This window comes from Acomys russatus, chromosome 28 (genome assembly GCF_903995435.1).
Source record: "Acomys russatus chromosome 28, mAcoRus1.1, whole genome shotgun sequence".
NCBI lineage: Eukaryota > Metazoa > Chordata > Mammalia > Rodentia > Muridae > Acomys > Acomys russatus.
Window position 1 is genome coordinate 30,787,537 of NC_067164.1, and position 20,769 is coordinate 30,808,305.

The 20,769-nt window shown below is 46.3% G+C and overlaps 1 protein-coding gene across 3 annotated transcripts in view; it reads right to left on the bottom strand.

The window, feature by feature from the left end:
* The window catches only part of Srgap1 (SLIT-ROBO Rho GTPase activating protein 1), a 274,632-nt gene extending 258,892 nt beyond the window's left edge, over window positions 1-15,740 (bottom strand). For all 3 annotated transcript variants that reach the window (XM_051170099.1, XM_051170098.1, XM_051170100.1), the window contains exon 1: window positions 15,396-15,740. In XM_051170099.1, the coding sequence (XP_051026056.1) occupies window positions 15,396-15,462 (67 nt within the window). In that variant the 5' untranslated portion in view covers window positions 15,463-15,740. The remainder of the gene's footprint in view (window positions 1-15,395) is intronic.
* Window positions 15,741-20,769: the final 5,029 nt, after the last annotated feature.

Below are 20,769 nucleotides of genomic sequence, written 5' to 3' on the forward strand. Positions count from 1 at the left end.
ACTCTTAATGAGTGAGCGGCTAGGTTTCTCATAGAGCAATTTCTATCTGTTGCTGCAATCATAAGCACGGGGAAAATAACATTCATTAGCCCTCAGGCTCTCCGCTAATAATGGTGCAGGCAGCTGTAGAAAGAGAGCCCCCTTGCAGGTACAAGTCACAGAGAGATTAACAGCCCTTCTGCAGATTGGCTCAGCATGGCTTCTGCTGATTGCCTAAATGTGAGGAATCATTAAAATCTGTACCTTTAGTGTTTTCTTTGTAAAGCTTAAACCCCAGCGATGACTGTGTCCTGGGCTCAAGATGCTGCTGGCAGAACACTTGCCTAGTATGTTTAAGGCCCTGGGTTCTATCTCCGGCACTGCAAACAGAACAAAACAAACCAGAAGGGGGAAACCTGTTCTACAAATGCATAACTTAACAGGCTCAGTGGCTCCTTGCTTTAATCCCCCACACTCAGAAGGCAGAGGTAGATCTGTGACTTCTGGGCCAGTCAGGCTGCACAGTAAGACGCTGCTTTGAAATGACCACATTTATGCAGATACCTGGCTCTTGGAGACCGGTAAGTCATACATTAAGGAAGTTAGTTTGTCACTAATTTAGACTCGTGACTTCTGACGATGCTAAACAGTAGCAGTGCTATCACAGCAGCTCACTGTGACGGAGCTTTGACTGAAAACCCAAACAGTGCTGCTCACTCCACAAGGCATGGCGGCCCTTACGTCTACCTCACAATAAGCTTAGAACACAGAGCTGCTTGTCATGCTTGCTATTCAGACTGGAGAGCTAAGCTTCCATAATGTAAAGAGGGTCAGCTAGGACCTCAGCTGATAGGTGTGCTGGCTTGTCATAGGAAGCCTGGGTGCAGAAACTGATGGAGACTTGCAGAGTCAAGTGGAAAAATGGCCACCACCATCCCATCAGAAGGATGATGGTCCAGATGGGTACCACCCAAAGGCCATGGAGCTGTTCCCTATGCCGGGAGCTTACACACCACCCTATCAGAAGGATGATGGTCCAGATGGGTACCACTCAAAGGCCATGGAGCTGTTCCCTATGCTGGGAGCTTACACACCATCCTATCAGAAGGATGACAGTATAGATGGGTACCACTCAAAGGCCAGGGAGCTGTTCCCTATGCCGGGAGCTTACACACCATCCTATCAGAAGGATGACGGTACAGATGGGTACCACTCAAAGGCCAGGGAGCTGTTCCCTATGCCGGGAGCTTACACACCATCCCATCAGAAGGATGATGGTACAGATGAGTACCACTCAAAGGCCATGGAGCTGTTCCCTATGCCGGGAGCTTGCACATCATCCTATCAGAAGGATGATGGTACAGATGGGTACCACTCAAAGGCCATGGAGCTGTTCCCTATGCTGGGAGCTTACACACCATCCCATCAGAAGGATGACAGCACAGATGGGTACCACTCAAAGGCCAGGGAGCTGTTCCCTATGCCGGGAGCTTACACACCATCCCATCAGAAGGATGATGGTACAGATGGGTATCACTCAAAGGCCAGGGAGCTGTTCCCTATGCTGGGAGCTTATGCTGGAGCACCAGGTCCCTCAGTTCTGTTTGGTTTATCTCATGCTCATTTGTAGCAAGAATTTCTGGATAAAGGACTCGGTGTCGTGATTTACCTTCTCCTCCCACAGACTGGGAACAAGTAGCCCGCTGGCCAGTACTGAACTATTATTGGCCATGTCTGAATAGCACTGGAAGCCATGATATATTGAGAAGGAAACAAATAAATACAAGGGACTTCATGTTTGACAACCTGAACATGAGTCTATCTATCCTATGAATACATTTTAATTACCGTTTTATACTGTGATGAAACACCACAACTAAGGCAACTTTTAACTGAGACAGTGTTTAATTGGGGGGGAGGGGAGAGCATTGCTTACTCTTTTGGGGGGATTAGTTTCATCATGGTAGGGAACATGGTGACAGGCGAGGAAAATGAGGCAGGATCAGATTCGGCAAATTACCCAGCGTGAAACTGCTGCAGAGTGACTGGTCCAAGGTTCCATCCTAGAACTCTAAGTCCTGAGGCTCCACTCTGAGCTACCGCACTCCACAAAACATGTATAAGCCTGCTTGGGTTTCCTTCTTGTAGAGCGCTGCGCCCTATCCTAGCTGAAGATAGTATGTGCTCTCAGGAGGATGGCAGAGGCACCCACATGATGAACGGCCACATGGACAATGAACGGGACTAACGTACGTCACAGCACCCAACACTCTCCGTACATACTTCGTGACCTGATCCAGAAGGCTATTAGAGGAAATCAGATGCTCCACCAAAACTAGAATAAAATGCTGGCCTAATTATGGAAATACAGATATTTATTTATAGATTAGGCGCCCAAGGAACACAGATAGACATGTATAACAAAAACAATGCGGTCTGGAAACTGTTTAAATGCACACTTTTGGACACACATTTGGAAGTGTCCATAAAGACCACCAAAGCATCCGCACAGATGAACTGGCAATGGTAGCACACTATGAAAAGGGTCCTTTGAAGGGGCATTAAAAACTCAGGAGGCATTACCAGTAAGGAGACGCCCACTGTCTGTAATGCCGAAGAGGGCGAAGGAAGAATAGTCGAATGTAAGCCTACGAACAGAGCCACGCCCCATCCTTCCAAGAGAAATGGTGTAGGCTACGTGGATAAGATCCAAGAGGTCATGATCTTTTATGTGGGACCTACTGCCATTTCGTGCCTGAGAGAGGGTCACGACAAAAGGGGTGAGTAACCCTCCCCTTCTGCCTTCCCACCTAACAATGTAACTTCTTGTAAGGCCCCTCTGCTCCCCCACACCGATGCCTTCCTCACCAGACATACTACGCTTGAGCCTTCAGCACTGTGAGCCGAATAAACCATTTTTTCTTCATAAAATACCCAGCCTTGGATATTTCATTATGGCAAAAAAAAAAAAAAAAAAAAAAAAAAAAAAAACCAAACAAACAAACAAAAACAAACCTAATACAATCATGGCAGAATTATTTACACTTTCTATTTTCTTCAAGTCAGTTTTTTAAAGTTATACTGTTAGAGAAATATGTCCATCTTGCATATTTTAAATAGACTTTTGCAATACTGTATTCTCCCGTTATAAAAAAAAAAAAAATAAGCCACCATTCATTGAATATGAATATTCCCAAATGTTTATTTGGAGGCTTTGGATATAGTTCAGCTGGTATAGTGCACGCATGTGTGAAGCCCTGGGTAACGCATGCTTGTAACAGAATTTATTACTACCCAGGGGAAAAAAAAACCACAGCACGGGAACTATAAACAAAGTATGTGCTTTCAGGAGAGATTAGAGGAACACAGCCATGCACAGTAACAGAGAGGAAGTAATCTTTGGGGTCGGAGAAGATAACCACAAGCTATGAGCCAGGTAAAGAAAGGAAGGCAGAGGTGAGCAGATGGCCTTGTAGTGAAGACAGGTTCTTAGGAAGTCCTCAGGAGACCTGATGAAAAGTCTGATGGGGTGCCTGAGAGAACAACTTTTTAGCCCCTTTCTGGAAAGCCAGTTTTGGGAGTCCATCATAGTTCTTCCTAGGAAGGGATCTTCCCTCAGTCAGAAGTCTGTACTTTCTCTGTACTTTGAGAAAGACAGATGGACAGAAGACAAGGTTGCCACGCTATGGGACTTGGGGTGTCGTTCTGGGAGCCCCAGCAAAGAGGCGACAGACTGTCAAAGTGGCAAGATATAAGGTCAAAGAGCAAAAGTTGACTTCCTTCCTTTCCTTTTCCTCCCTCGTTTTGGGTGGTCTCCACATGTGGCCCAGGGTGGCTTCGAACTCACAGCACCCCGAGTTGGCCTCCCAACTGCTGTAATTACTGCTTTGCATCTCACCCAGTCAGGCTTCACTTCTCTGCAACAAAAGCAACTGGAGAGCAATCTTAAGAGAGATCACGTGAGGGACCATGATGTCAATCTAACAGGAGCATACGAAATGTTAAACTTTACAGCAGAAGGTTTTAAATAGTCACCTACGTGACAACCACACAGATGCCCCCAGGTGACTTATAATGCCACGCTGCCTTAGGCAGTCAAAACGCCAATGACTTGTAACGGAAGGGAACAGACTCTAAAAGGTATTGGGGCCTGGGAGTGTTCTTGCCCAACGTCAACAAGGCTACCACCAGTTTTAGCCCCAGTGTCAAAAACAAACAAACAAAATTAAAGTGCATTTGGAAAAGAAAGAGCTGAGATTCCCAAGAGACTTTGGAAAGAGAAGAATTAGGGAAGGTTTGCCTACTGAGCAGAGTTCTCACAGATAGGGCACAGTGCTCCATTACAAGATCTTACAAGCAGGGCACTCAGGAGGTAGAGGCAAGAAGATCAGGATTACCCCAGGCTACACATTCAGAGCTCCAGGATAGCCTGGGCTACATGAGACCTTGCTTGAAAAGAAAAGTGAAAGTATAGTAAGGGCTGGAGAAATGGCTCAGAGGTTAAGAGCACTGACTGCTCTTCCAGAGGTCTGAGTTCAATTCCCAGCAACCACACGGTGGCTCACAACCATCTATAATGAGATCTGATGCCTTCTTCGGCACGCAGGCACACATGCAGGCAGAACATTGTATATATAATAAATAAATAAATCTTAAAAAAAAAAAAAGACAGTGTCTTACAGTACAAGAACACACTACTAACAAACAAAACATAAGAATGCCAGAGATAATCACACATTTCATGAAATTGGCTAAGATAAAAAGCAAACTAGTATATCTGCTTTAGAAGAGGGGCCTGGAGCTACAGAGACTGCTCACCGGTTAAAGGTGCACACGGACCCAAGTTCAGTTCCCAGCACCCAAGGTCCGGCAGCCCAAACCACCAGCAATCAGTTCTAGAGTGTTCAGAAGCTCAGGCTTCCCCGGGAGCCTGCACTCATGTGCACACACTCACACACACGCACACCCATATGCATGGTTTTTAGGAAACAGAAAAGGGAAATCCTTAAAAGAAAAGCCTATTTAGGAAACGAATAAAGTTGCAGTTGTCTTTTTAAAAAAAACTACTACAAATGTATCATTAACATCCACAAGGTCAGAAGGAAGTCTCAGCTTATTAAAACTTCCGTCTTAACGGGATGTGAAGGTGCACGCCTTTCATCCCAGCACTCAGGAGGCAGAGGCAGGTAGAACTCTGTGAAATTGGGGTATCCTGGTCTACCAAGTGAGCCCTGGACAGGGAGGGCTACACAGGGAAACCCTGTCTCAACAACAAGAACAAAACCCTTCCACACCCAAAGCAAAATCAAGAACACGTGGGAAAGCAATGCCGAAGGTGGGTATCTCTCTGACTCTGGGGTAGGGGAGAATTGCTTGAAGACCAACATTAAGTAACTGTCAGTCATGTGGGTACAGGCGGAAAGTACCAAGGAGGTAAAGGCAGGCAGGCTGCTGTAATTCTGAGGCAAGACCGGTCTACGCATCAAGTTCCAGGCCAGCCGGAGCAACATAGTGACCTGCCTCAACAATACACATTAAATACAAATATTCGATACAGGGGAACCAATCAAATTAACTTCAGTTTGCCAAGCAATTTTATTTTCAAACGTCAAAACACAAGCTATAAACGGAAAGAATTATATCTGTAATGTAACAGGCAACTGGCTAATACACAGATCAGTAAGAGGTGCCTAACGTGGTGGCACACACCTATTAATCCCAGCACTCAGGAGGCAGAGGCAGACGGATCTCTGTAAGTTCGAGGCCAACCTGGTCTACAAAGTGAGTCCAGGACAGCGAAGGCTACGCAGAGAAACCCTGTCTCGGAAAAAGCAAAAATTACAAAATTATTTTTTTAAAAAATCAGTAAGAGGCAAAGACATGAGTAAAGGTTTTAGCTATGGGAACAAACAGCCCGTGAACATGCGAGATTTCCCCTCATTAGCAATCACAGTCATTACAAATTAAGAGAAAATAACGTTTCACTCAGAAGACTGCCTCTCCCAAAAAAAACGTGTTTTCATGGTAACTGCCAGTCACACACACTTAAGTCGGCTCTCTCCTTGGAGGTCACTGGGCTATGCCTAGCTAGGAATGTGCCTCGGTATGAGAGGTGACTACATTTCCCAGCCTCCTTTGCAGCAATGTGTGATCATGTGACCCATCGGTTTCTTACCAGTTACATCAGTGGAATTTATCTGTCCTATGAGCGCTGGGATTTCAAAACCTAGTACCAGCTTTTTCCCTTGCCACAAGCGAGACTACAAACAAACTCAAGACTCAGTTCCAAACAGGCAGCCATGTTCAAGCTTCTAGGCCCTGGGAGCACTACAGAATGGAAGAAGCATGAATAATTTAAAGGAGCAAAAATTTCCTAACGGCCTGGACCCTACACTCCAGTTAGATAAGCAAGAGCTGACTTCAAGCGAGGCATGGTGATAGTGCAATTCTAATCTCAGCACTACCGAGGCCTAAGGAGGAAGACTGCTGTGAGTTCAAGACCAGCCTAGGCTACTAAGTGGGTTCCAGGCTGTCTAGAGCTACCATGAGACTGTCTCAAAGCAACAACAATAATGATAATAATAATAATATAAAGTATATTTTAAGTCACTGACTGCTGCTGCTGCTGCTGCTGCTGCTGCTGCTATTTAGATTTGTGGGGTTTGTTTTGTTACAAAACAGAGTCTTCTCTGTGGAGCCCTGGCTGGCCTGGAACTTTCCCGGTAGATCAGGCTAGCCTCAAGCTCAGAGTTCTGTATGCCTTTGCGTCTGAGTGCTGAGAAAAAGGAATGCGCCACCAGCCCAGCTTTCTTTCTCCTCATTGTAACAGTATAGTCTGTGCCTTAGCACATAATTCTATGTGCTTTTCATAATGTGTGTGGTATTCCTCTTCTCCGCTGGTAAGAACACAAACGCCTTGACCTAGCAGACACTCAGAGCATTTGGAATGCTGCTCTTCAGGACCGTGCAACTACAAACAGCTCAAATTAAATACAGAAAGAGGAAGCAGCTTGTGGCATTTTTATACACTGGAATACTATATACAAGAGAATATTTGACATAGTAATTAAGTTATAGATACTATTATTATTTTAGTATTGACACATATTGTTAAGTAAAAACATGAAAGTTGTAAGAGGATATATTTTCCCCCAGTGCTAGAGATGAAAACTACATCCTTGTCTAGAGCAGATAAACACTTCCCCGCTCACCTAGCCTTAGCCATCTTTACATTACATATTAGGAAAATTACAAATGTATATGTGCAAATATATGGAAAGCGTATACACAATAATCATCAGTTTATGGACAAATCTTATTTTAGCTGTATTTCCACCTACTTTCTGCCTCCCTGTGGCTATGATGAAAACAAAACACAACAAAAGTTTCAGATGTTGTCATTTCAACCACAAATACCACAGCACGTATCCTTAAAAGATGAAGAGTTGCTGAGCATAGTGGCCCACGCCTTTAATCCCAGCACCCGGAAGGCAGAGGCAGGTGGATCTCTGTGAGTTCGAGACTGGCCTGGTCTACAAAGTGAGTCCAGGACAGCCAAGACCACACAGAGAAACCCTGTCTCAAACTGCCCCCCCCCAAAAAGATGAAGAGTTGTTAGATATGCCAAATTTATATTATTCCACTTTAAATTTTTAATAATTCCTTAATAACATTAAAAACCCAGTACATATACAAACAACTATATTTTTCATATATCAAAGATATATATTAAAAAAAAAAAACTATAGGAGCTATAGTGAACCTTTAAAGGAAACAAATTATTAACACTAAATTCTGGTGTTGGGTAAAAGTGTGAAGGCGAGAGCTATGTCCCCAAAGAGACAAGCATTGGAATCTCTAAGACACTGGCAACGTCTGGGACTCAGGACTGATCTTACTCTTATCCTTTTAATTGTAAATTATGTTCTGTAACCTCCACGTTTTGTTTTGTTTTTCCAGAATGACAGAAGGAAGGGAGAGAAGGGACAGTGTATGCTGGTCCTCCCTCCCTCCCTCCCTCCCTTCTTCCTTCCCTCCCTCCCTCCCTTCCTCCCTCTGTCCACCTCCTCTTAGCTAAACTCAAAGTAAGGAAAAGCTAAGGTGTGTCCCTGAGTTTTAAGTAAGCGAGTACTGTGGAATGGGTCCATGGACAAGTCTGACCATCACCCAATCAGCACAGAGACTGTAGGATTTCCTTCACCCTCCAGGAAAGTGGGGCTGAACAAGAGATTCCAGCACCAAGTCTCCAAGCTCTCTAAGGGCCAGGAATAGCAGGATCAAAACTACAGGAAGGAAGGGCCCTCCCAAACAAACAAATCCCTTCCTGCACATCGTAGCTCTTTGTGTGCATGTGAAGTCTGTCTCCTCGTCTGGGAAGAGGCCACAATGGCAGCCGCACACCCTGAGCGCACAGTAATGTTAGCTCTGGCTATGACTAGCTTTAACTACTATGACCACCGCTTTATAGACCTTTTCAATTATCATAATTCACCATGTAATAAACACAACTCAAAAGCCATTGTTAACAGGTACAAGTTAGTCAGCCTTTCTCCAAAGGCGTTTGCTCATCTGTTACTCACTGTTAAGACAATGACATTATTTATTCCCAGTCCCAAGACTTTCTAACGAAGTTACAAACAATCTTAATTCTACGTAAAGTTGTGCTCACACTGGTGGGGGACACTAGCTAATTCTGAATGATCATCATGGTAATTTGGACTATAAATGAATTTCTGTTCTACACTCTTCTCTCTTCGTTCAATAAATGATTAGTGATGCCCTGCATGAGGGGGTGGGGGACATACATAAGCCATGACGTCATAAGAAATTGTTTTCAAGTGAAACAGAAGCAAACTGGTAATAAGTGAAATTCTCATATATCTAAACAAATTTATATATATATATATATATATATATATATATATATATATACACACACACATATACATATATATACATATATATACATATATACACACACACACATATACATATATATACATATATATACATATATACACACACACACACATACATACATACAGAGAGAGAGAGAGAGAGACTGTGAAAGTAGTTGGGTGTGGTTGTTCATGCGGTAACCTCAAACCTTGGGATAGAGAGACATGAAGATCCAGGTTCCGAGCCATGTATTGTACAGAGCAAGTTCAAGGCCAGCCTAGGCTGCAGAGTGAGGCCCTTTCTCAAACGCTACGGAATTAAATCAGTGACTTTATTGACATCACAAGAATGCTTCTCAAGTACACTTGAGGAATGGTCTACGGTTTTTATTTTCCATGTAGCATCATTAAACACAGATAGAGAAAATCTAAAACAAACCCCTAAGTAAAGATGGCCAGCTGGGTGTGGTGGCAAAAGCCTTTAATCCTAGCACTCGGGAGGAAGAGCCAGGCAGATTGATGTGAGTTCAAGGCCAGCCTGGTCTACAAAGCGAGCCTAAAGTGCCAAGATAACACAGAGAAACCCTGTCTCGAAAAGTTAAAAAAAAAAAAGATGACCAGCCAGCCTCAGAAAAATCACTTTAGAGCTAGTACCCTGCACTTGAATGAAAAAATAATGACCCAGAACAAAGTCCACTTTATCAAGAGCTTAGGGGGCCTAGCTCTCACTTTTTCCTTCAGACAGAGGACCTGGGTTATTTTCCCAGCACCAATATGGCCACCAACAACCATCCAGCGCCCTCTGCTGGTAACTGCAGGTACTGCAAGCATGTGACTCAGACATACATGGAGGCCAAACACCAATACACAAAATAAAATAAATCTTCTTTAAAAGAAGAGTGTGTATTGCTCTTTTACAGGACTCAGGTCGAGTTCCCAGCACCCACACTGGATGGCCTGTTATCCGACTCCCTCTTCTGGTGGCACATGCAAAACCAATGCAAGCACACACATGCACACACATAACAAGAAATAAGTCAACCTTATAAAAGAGCTTGGGTCTTTCATGCCCATAAAATTCTTATTTTTAGCTCCACCAAGAAACACACATTCCAGTCTAAAGTCCATTACTTTCTGAGGCTAATTCAAGATCCACTGTGTACACAATCTATTCAAGTAGGAAGATTGGAGATCTAGGTGTCTGGATTTCAAAAGACTTATCTAGCTCAGAATATAACAAGAGGTAGGCGAGACACAGATGAAACAACGATACAATGACAACCACCATTTCTTGAGCATTTATTATGTGTGACGCCTATGCCAAGTGTTTCTCACAAACCAACCTATGGCAGCCTCACAAAGACAAAATAGTACTATTATTATCCATGTCTTGTAGATGAATAAGTGACATCTCCAATGTCACAAGTGTAATTAGTAGCAAGGCAGAGAGCTAAGACCAAGGCTGACCTTAAACACTGTACCCCATCTCTTCCCAAGAGATGTCAACAAGATGGCGCACGTAGGTGGTCAAGAAATGAGAAAGTAGCTGTTGATCCAGAAATAACAATGTCGTCACAGCTTCTGCCTTCAAATCTACCAAAGCCCAGCAGATTAGAAACACAATTTTTCTTTAAAAATTTGTCACCTAGGTAGCAGGAACAAAGTAAGAGGGAATAGCTACAACATCATACATGGCGCTGCACGCTTTGCAATCCCAGTACTTGGGATGTGAGGCTAGGAGTGTCAGGAGCTGGAAGTCAGTCATCCCCACTTACTGGAAGGCCAGCCTGTCTCCAAGAAGAAGAAAAAGAGGAGTAGGAGGAAGAGGAAGAAGGAAAAAGATGAAAACAAACAAGGGCCTGACACAACCAGCTCTGAAACCCGCATGGGGGCTCAAGTTGTGTGACTCTTTCTGGTCAACCCAGGAGGGCGCAAACAAGTGGAGATGGTAGGAGCTGGGGTCTCCCAGCCTGCATAGTACCCTAACTTTCACTGACTATCAGAAGGACACGCTCTCCGGAACTGTTCCTCAATGTATTCCGTAGTTAGGAAATTCAACTGGGCAAATGAGCTCATCGGAGTAGCTGCAATTAGTTTCAAGAAAACAGCAAGCAAAGTGTGCATACACGTGCTGGTTTCCTTGACCTTAAAGGCCAACATGTGAAACTGCACTCTGGGTACTATTTTCCTCTAAAATGATCTTGGCAAGAAGAAAAAAAAAAAAAAAAAAAAAAACCAAAAAACCAAAAACCAAAACAAAACAAAAAAAGAGATAATTTAATGACTTGAGTTGGTTTTTTGTTTGTTTGTTTTGTTTTTTGTTGTTGTGGTAGTGGTGGTTTTTTGGGTTTTTTGGTTTTTTGTTTTGTTTGTTTTTGCCCAACTGCATGAATAAATTCTCAGTGCGTAAGTATTCGGCGTCCATCTACCTTGAGAGAAACCTGAAAGCAAACCATCACTCCTCAAATGAGATGGACCTGAGTCTTGTCTCAAAGAGCTTATAGCTAGTCGTCCAATTACTCATCTGCCTGGAGGTCTCCCAATATCATTCAAATGACTAGGTTGGTCAAAAAAATGTTTGAAGCCCCCACCCCCAACCCCCAACCCCCCACCACACATAATCTTTTAGCTCCTAATGGAAACAGTTGTCAATTTCCATTGCTGGTTATATGTCAACAGTAAAGCCGGTTTCATGACCTTCAAGAGCATTTTTAAACCTTCGTCTTAAAGCCCACGGCACGACATGGACACGTATCATCTTATGTTGTTGACTCCTTATGTGCCATGTGGTCGTGAAATGTACTTCGTGCATCTCAGGTAGCAGCCTTGCTGAGAGACAACAGATTGGCCTGGCACTGCCTGTACATGTTCCGTGTGGAGGAAATGTGGGGGTCAAGGTGCCAGCCTAGGAGCTACTGCATACAATAGCTGTCCCTTCTGAACGCCTAGCGTGTGCTATTTAGAGCCAGCGTGCCTCATGAATGTCACCTCATAAACTGCATCTCTCATCGCTCCAGGTCTCCAAGCTATGTGGCTCCCCAATCTACAGAAGTACCCAGATCCATCACGGGGGGGGGGGGGGGTCCTCAGATAATCCCCAAAGCTCCCGTTAGCCAACGCAATCCCTTCGCTGCTCATTTGCCACAGAGGATAACAATGCACGTTAACTGTTTGGAATTTTACACACTTCTGGTCACTTTTTAACAACCCACAAAAAAAAATGGCATTTTTCTCTGGGTTCTTTCTCTTTGCTCTCTTCCTTCTGTCCCTCCCTTCTTCCCTTGACCCTTTTTCTTTCCTTTCTCTATGTTGTCAGGCTGATTGTGAACTTCCCATCCTCCTGTCTCAGCCTCTCTGAGTGCTCTCTTGATTCTGTGTTTGAGATGCTCACTATGATACATGGCAGGACCAGATGCTCAACTCCAAGCTAACGTGTGCCTTTCAACGGTGGCTTGGTCTGCTCTAGTCCCTGACTGAACTGTTCTTTACCTGCTTCATCTCACACGTTGCTTCTATATCGATCTGACCATGGTTTTGGTTTTTTTTCTCCCCTATATTCTTTATTCAATTATAATTGACTTCCCAAGAACCCAACTGACTTGTTATGAAAAATAAAATAAAAATAAAAGCAAAGATGATTCCATCCACCTAATGACAGGCAAGATTAAAAAATGTGAAAAGCATGAACATTTTATGAAGCAGTTAAGATGAATTTTCATGACATCTTCAATTAGATCAAAGACCCTGAGGACTGAGAAAATCTAAATTCCTCAAAGGTAAGAAAAACCATGAGAGAGACAGACAGACAGACAGACAGACAGACGAGAATCCAACCTGAATTGTGAAACTAAATTCCATTATGGCCTCACATGACGTTATCACCAGAGACTGACAGTAGCCCCAGGTAGTCTTGTCCTCAAAACCTTTGCAGGCAGCCACAGAGATGAAATCTACGATCTTGAGTTATTTTAATGATCAAAATACTAACCCTAGGAATCCTGAGGTAAATGCAGCTGTTATCAGGGAGAGGGGAGAAAGACAGAACAATACCCCCAAAGTGTTGGCTCTAAGTTGGAAGGTTTAAAAAAAAAAATCACCTATAATGGAACTGCTCAGGATCATCCATTCTCCCTCTGGCCCGAGCCACCTAGATGCATGCATGTGCCTTTATTCAATTGGAGCAGACCTAAGGCCCCCAACCTAGCCAGGTTTCTCCGCCAACCACACAAGAGGTGGGCTTCTTTTGTTTCATATCAGATGAAGTAGCTAGCCACAATTAAAATAGTAGGTTGTTCCAAAACTGCAAACATAAATCCTGGCAAGGGGACTACCACAGGCCCCTCCCGCAGGCAGCAAGGAAGTGAAGAGCCAGGAGCTAGTTGCCCAGGCTCTCCTTCCTAAGGGTCTGCTGCACAGCCCAGGGCAGCTGGCTCTCTGCACTGTGCACTGTCATTTCTCTCACTCTCTAGGTTGGGCCCAGGAGCACAGGTGAATTTGAGTGTACTTTGGCTGCGAGTGACCTCATAGAACTAAAAGACTCAGTTCCCATATTTACATATGAATAAAGGGATCCCGGGCCTGGGCAGGGCAGGGCCGGTTCAGAGACGCCCTAAACCTAAGGCCAGGGCTTGGAAGGCAGGGAGGAACTAAAGCAAAGGCCACCGTGAGGGACTGAATTATTTCAGAAATAGCATGTTCACAGTTTTTTCCTTAACTTTAGGTTTGATAGATATATTGTAACAAACCCCACTTGGCTGATCTTTAACAAATAAAGGTTTGTGCTCTCCTGTGCTCTAGTTACCACACGGCACAGAACTGGTAATGTTCACACAGTGTGTCCCTGTAGGTGGGTCCTTTTTTCAAATGAGGAGTGATTATTAGACAAATGGCTTAAAGTGAGACACCCAAATCAGGAGAGGTTTATGGAAGTGAACTGTGCCCAGGAGGCACTCCAAGCAACAAGAGACCCAACCTCCAAGCAACAAGAGACCCAACCTCCAAGCAACAAGAGACCCAACCAGCTCTCTCCACTTCTGGAGAACCTGCCTCAAAGAGCCATGTGGAAAACCTGCAGGGGGGGGGGGGGGGTTGGGGGGGCTGGGGTGTGAATGGTGTCCTTGCCTGGGAAAGTTTTGGGCTACACTGGACATATGTGGGGTGGGGTGGGGGATGGGGTGGGGGGTGGGGTGTTATCCTCATTAGAAAGTTTATCTGATTTAGGAAAATAATCATTTCTCTGCTAATATAACTTTGACATCAATGTTAGGCGTTCCTGCAAGTATAAACTGATCTTCGTTACAGGCAGAAGGAATCTCATGTTTCCAAAACAAAAAAAAAAAAATCTTAGCCTTAAGTCCACTACAAAGATCAGCCCTAAAATGCATGTCCTCCTGGTCTCATTGTGAGCTGGCTCTTCCCACTAGGTGACTAGATTCCCGCCCCCCCCCCTCCTCTTCAGGACTCCGGGCATATTCACAACTTGACAACACAAAAGAACACTGAGAGTCCAGCCCTTCCCAAGGCAAGCACAGTTATGTCAGCTCAGCAGCCCGGTCACAAAACTGTACATAAAACGCAGGTGTTGATGAACAATCTTTTTGAACTTTGCACTAGACATCGCAGATCTCAACACTCCATCGATTGTCTTCATCAGGAAAGGCAGTGAGACCACACAAGGGGTCGCCGGCAGGGAGGAGGGGATGGAGGGGGGTCCAGCAAACACATAAATGTTTATTAAACACTCCACTGCAAAACAAAACACTTGAATTGGAGAAAAAAATATATTTTTAAAGTACAAAGCTACGGAGAGTAAAAAAGGCTTAATCAACCTTAATTAGGTTGCCTTCATTAGTCGACTATGCAAATGGGTTGAAACTATTTACTCATATAGTCAAAAGCCTTCATTTCATATGCAAGTGCCCTCCAGCAAATGATAAAGCAATATCGTCGTGTGAGAGTGAAGGATGGCAGCGGATTCCAGCTATAAAAGAGGAGTCAGATTCCAGCAGTCGCTGTAGGTTTAGCTGTCAGGGTTTTATAAAGGGGGAATCGCCCTACTAAATTAACAGTGAAAAAGTGTGCGTGTCTGAAACAGCCATCGCTCAACGAAACGCTCGACTACTGAGTGTTCAGACTTTACTAAATGACTCCACAGAAAAAATATGCTGTGACAATGATTTCCCATAAAAAGGATGATGGTAATATGACAACTGGGCAGGAACTCCGGGGCGCTGCCTTCCTGCTCTAGTTAACCGCCAGCTGAAGGTGATTAACTTCCAGCCAGTTGTCTCACTGTTGGGAGACAGGAGCTCCGGCTTGGGGAAGCCACCTGGTATTCTGTCCCAGTGGGTCTGATCAGGTTAGGAGTGGCTTACAGGACGCCCCAGGGGCTCAGCCAGGACCCAAGCTGTCCCCCCTAGTCACCTTCCGCCAACGCAGACACCAAGTTACACACGGAACTCTGGTAACACAATGACAGGCAGGCACACAAAAGGAGCGAGCAGCCGCTCCCATCCTTACCTTTGACTTGACTTTCATACTCGGCTATGATCTCTTTGTCCTTTTTGAATCGGCTCGGGGTGGACATTCTCCGGCTGGTTCCGGGCTTGCTTTCAATGGGCAAGTTCTTGTCGCGTGGTCACCGGTCCAGTCTCCTCCTTGGAGAGGCAGAGAGTTGTACTCCCTCTCGCCCAGAAGCCAGAGGCAGCACCCGCGGGAGGGACCAAAGGGACGGGAGGAGCGAGAGGAGGAAGGAGAGGAGCGATTAGAGCAAGCCAGGCGCCGGCACCATGCTCCGGGCTGAGCCGCCTTGGGCGCTGGCGAGCTGGAGCCCCAGCCCTCGAGGCCAGCCGTGCAAACTCCGGCGAGCGAAGGGGGGGGGAGGGGGCGTTTCCCTGCCGCTTCCTCTACGGACGCGGGGCGGACGCGGGGATCGCGCCAGCGCCGCGCACCATTGTTGAGACCCGCGCGGGGGTCGCGCCCCGCCAGCGGCCGCCGCCTCCCTTCCTGCCTGCGCCCCGGGGCTAAGATGCTGCCGCCGCTGCCAACGTCCGGCAAGCCGAAGGGATGGCAGTTCCCACGCGTGTCCGATCAGGCGGGACTCGAAGGGCGGCGGCGGCGGCGACGCTCGGACGCGCCCGGTTCACGCCCGGCGGAGTTCGCGTCTCCAGAGCCGGCGCCGCGAGGGTCTTCTGGTTCCACCGTAGCCCGGCGCCTGGGCTCCGTCTCCACCGCCTACCGGCCGCTGCTGCCCCCTGGCGGCCGCGGAGAAACGCGCACCCGGAGCCGCGCCCCCGCCCGGTCCCAGGAGCGCGCTCGGCCCTCCTCTCCCTTCGCGGGGGAGAACAGCTGCTGCTGGCCAAGAGGGCTTAGACCAGGCGGGGCCCTGTCGCCCGAGGGGACGGCGCTCCGGGGCCGACCCCTTCTCCGCCCTCGCCTTGATCCCGGCTCTGAGCTCGTACTGGAAGATGGATGCCCCCTTGTGGCCAACCCGAGCCAGGCCGCACGTCCAGAGGGGCCGGCCTGGGCGGCGCCCCGTGCGCCTTAGTCCTCCTGAGTTCTGCGTGGTGATTGACATTGGGAGACTCCTCTGACCCTGGGGACAGATTTTCTTGACGCCTTCTGTGTTGGTTCTGGACAGGCTTTTCCTCCCCAGTGGTTGAAGTCCAGAGTTGGGTGTCTCCCTAATAGAATCCAAAAGCTGGACCCCAGGAGGAAACTGAACATTGGTTTGTGAAAGACCTGCCTGTTAAAAATCAAATGAGGACGAAGCTCTACAGTTGAGGCAGGGAGGAAAACTTCCTGCCCATCACCCTCTCCATCCTAAATGCAGCTCAGGTGCTAGGATGACAGGGAAAGCGTGGCATACTATGTACCAGCCACACTTAGGATGTGGCTAGCGTTCATCCAGCTGTGTTTACCCTTTACCACCTTTTCTGGCTCCTCTCAAACAGATTCCCAAATGCAATGGTTCTGATTTATCAAAGTGATATGGCCAGGGCGTGTCTGGTGCTAAAAAAAATTTCCCACGCTGAGATTTAAAGGTTGGAAAGACTTTTGGACTTTCCCCTTAGTCAGTGACGAACCCTAGTCCTTAATGCTGACCGAACACAAGAGTGAAGCAATCGGCATTAGGCACCTGTCCTAAAAGATCTCACCGTATATTGAAAAAAAAATAAATAACTACGAGCAGTGTGATAATGCTGTGGGAATAATAGTCTTACCCAAGTATAGGGCTTGAGGCAGTTTGGGGAGTAAGTCATAGAGGGATAGTACTCCAACAATGTTAGTTTGCAGAGATGGAGAGTTAACCAACGGCCTCATACATGCAGGACTATCCCTGAGGCACCCCCACCCCCACCCCTTCCTCCTGTTCCTGGGTTTAAGGAATAGTAAGTAGTTGGTGATCCATGTGAGAGAAAATGTGTTCTAGAGAAGACATATTTTACTCTGGGTAACTGCAAATAACTTTTCCAGAGTCCCACTCAATGTTAGCTATGGTAGAAGGTGAAAAACACTTCAAAAAAATTAAACATATGCACACATATATGCACTGGGTTGGCATGCTTAAATTTGCTAATTGCATCATTTAATTTTTAACGACGTTCTGTTTTATATCAGAATAGGATGTAAGAGTAAGGTTCTTTTATTTTGGACACTGGGTCTCTCACTCATGTAGACCACTCTGACCTTGAACTTACTTGTTTGTTTATTGCTACAGGACCTCATATAGCCCAGGCCCGCCCCAGATTTGCTGTTTAGATGAGGATGACCTTGAACTCCTGATGCTCCTGTTTCTACCCCCCTGAATGCTGGTATTATAGGCAGATGCCCCCACAACTGCTTTTGTGTAGTGCTGGAGACTAACCTCAGGCTTTAGGGCATTCCAGCTGAGCACTCTGCCAGCTGAGCTCCAGCCCCAGAGGACTTGGTTTTCTGTTTACAACCCAGGAGGTTAGACTGTGATTTCTTGATACCAAGGAAACAGTGGGGGGGGGGGGGAGGAGAGGGGTGGGGGGGAAGGGTAGGGGGGGGGACTAGTGACACCCGTGCTGGGCTGCCCTGACTGCATGTGGATCGAAGCTCTAGAATGTCTAAAGCAAAAGCTGGGAAGGAGGGTGGGAGCCACCTGGGGGGGGGGTGTGGCTAGGTGACCACCTGTGCTGTGCTGAGCTAGTGGACACAGTCATTGAACACTCGGCAGCCTTTAAGTAAAGAAGTGCCATGGTTAGATTTCTCCCACGTTATAACTGGTAGAGAAAGAATGGGTCAGCCTCAGGAGAGTGAGGCCTGAGGCAGGCAGCCGAGGAGTTGGCAATCAAAGTCACATTTCAATGGGATTCGTTCAAATTGGACTGGGATTCTTATCACCTGAGGTGCTGGTGGTTTCAATTTATTCCATATGTGTACCTGAGAAAAGCAATGTGACGGGAGAGACTGTACCACTAGAAACGAATTGTGCCTGAGCCTAGAACTGAGCCACAGACTCAAGGGCTCAGTGGTGAGTCCTAGCCCTGCTACTTCTTAGTATTAAAAAAAAAAAAATCACTGTGTCTGCCTAGGCCCCAGTTTCTTCATCTTTAAAATGGGTTATTTCCTAGATCCCTAAAATGGAATAAACTCTTATTGAGATAATTTTTTAGAATTGCTAATTGAAGGACCTCTGGCTTAGGCCCTGTCTTAGTTACTGTTCTATTGCTGTCAAGAAGACACCATTACCAAGGCAGCTTATAGAAGAAAGCCTTTAACAAGGGGCTTGCTTAGAGTTTCAGAGGGTGAGTCCAGGACCATTGTGATGATGAGCCTGGTGGCAGGCAGGCCCGGGGGTGGAGCAGTGGCTGAGGGCTTTTCATACTGAGACAACAAGCAAGAGACAAACAGAGAGAGGAGATGAAGTATTCAAAGCTAAGATCCTAAACTGAGGCCATTCTCAAATGGCCTCAGGCCTATAGTTGGAGCATCTAGAGGCTCAGAAAGGATGACTGCTTCCTCTCAGGAGTCTAGACCATCCTGGGTACCACGGTGAGCATCAGCCTACAGCCACAGCAGCAGCAGCTTCTGCACACACTAGTGGACACTATCAAGATCATTGTCACCATCTGTGCTAGTCAGCTTGCCTCTTATGGTTCTTCTTGAGAGTCTTGCTATGTGGTTCAGCTGCCCCCTCAAACTCTTGGTGGCCCCCCGCGCCCCCTCTCCACCACCACACCCAAGCATCCATCAGCTTTCGTTGAAAACATTTTAAAAGTCAGACACCATGCCTTAGCCAGCTTTGATTTCACCGTGGTATCTGTATTGCAAACCCATCTCGATCCTGTCAGAAGCAGCACAAGGGATAAAAGGTTTATTCTGACTTCCATCTGGAGGGGGAGTCCATCGTGGGGAAAGGCATCTTAGGGGAGCATGACACATTTTGTTCACTCTGGAAGAGAGATGAATGCTCACCTTCAGATTTGTTTATCTTTGTGTTCAGGCCTGGAGCTCAGCCTATGAAATGGAGGCACACAGCATTAAGGTGGCTTTTCCCATCTCAGTTACCCCAACGTGGCCAGTCCCTCACAGGCATGCCTGGAGGCTTGTCTCCTGCTCTCATCTAGATGCCAGCAAGTTGACATGATCAGCTATCACAGTGTCTAGGCAACACCGTCAATGTGACATCAGTGTTCATGGCTCAACATTACGAAGTTTGGGCAATGCTCTCCAAGGTGAGCATTTGCACATATTCTCACAAGCACCCCACAAGGTGGGCACAATTGCTTTGATATTACAAATGGGAATCCAGGGACTAAAGTTTTCAGTGACTAAGGTGTAACAAGGACACAACTCCAGTGCACATCTTCCTGCCCCTGGGTGGAAACAACTTTCCCGCTGTTTGCTCTCTCTCCTGTGGGCCTGGAATTCCTTGCCCCTGGAAAGCAGGTTCACATACAGCAAGATGGGCATTTTGGATCACAGCTTTATTTCCGTGGGTCTTGTCTCTCATGGTCGTTCAGCGTAATCTGTGACTTTGCTCCACCTTGTGGTGGCAGTTTTCCTAGCCCTAAGCTCCTCGTCTCTGCCTGCTGATGTACATCTTTCCTTTCTTCAGAGGTACTTGATAAGAAGTTCGCCTGGTGGGGCTGGAGAGATGGCTCAGAGGTTAAGAGCACTGACTGCACTTCCAAAGCTCATGAGTTCAATTCCCAGCAACCATATGATGTCTCACAACCATCTATGAGATCTGGTGCCTTTTTCAGATATGCAAGCCAGATCACTGTATAATAAATAAATGAATGAATCTTAAAGAAAGAAAGGAATGAAGAAAGAGGCGAGGCGTGGTGGCGCACGCCTTTAATCCCAGCACTTGGAAGGCAGAGGTAGGCAGATCGCTGTGAGTTTGAGGCCAGCCTGGTCTACAAAGCGAGTCCAGGACAGTCAAGGCTACACAGAGAAACCCTGTCTCAAAAACAAACAAACAAACAAACCAAGAAAGAAAGAAATTTGCCTGACAGTGAGAGTCTCATCCTTTCTGGATAGCGCAAGTTTCCAGATGTAGAACTTTGTTTATCACGTGACCTTTTTCCTTTGGAGGAAGGAAGAATATTCACCAGGGGCCTTGCAGCCAAAAGGCATCGCATGGTGTGTGTGTGTGTGTGTGTGTGTGTGTGTGTGTGTGTGTGTGTGTGTGTGTGTGCTCATGTGTGTGTATATATATGTACCCATACATGTGGAGGAAATAGGCTGGCATCAGGTGTCTTCCTCAATCTCTTTCCACCACATTTTTACTTGTTTGTTTGTTTGTTTTTTGAGACAGAGTTTCTCTGTGTAGCCTTGCCTGTCCTGGACTCACTTTGTAGACCAGGCTGGCCTCAAACTCAGAGATCCGCCTGCCTCTGCCTCCTGAGTGCTGGGGTTC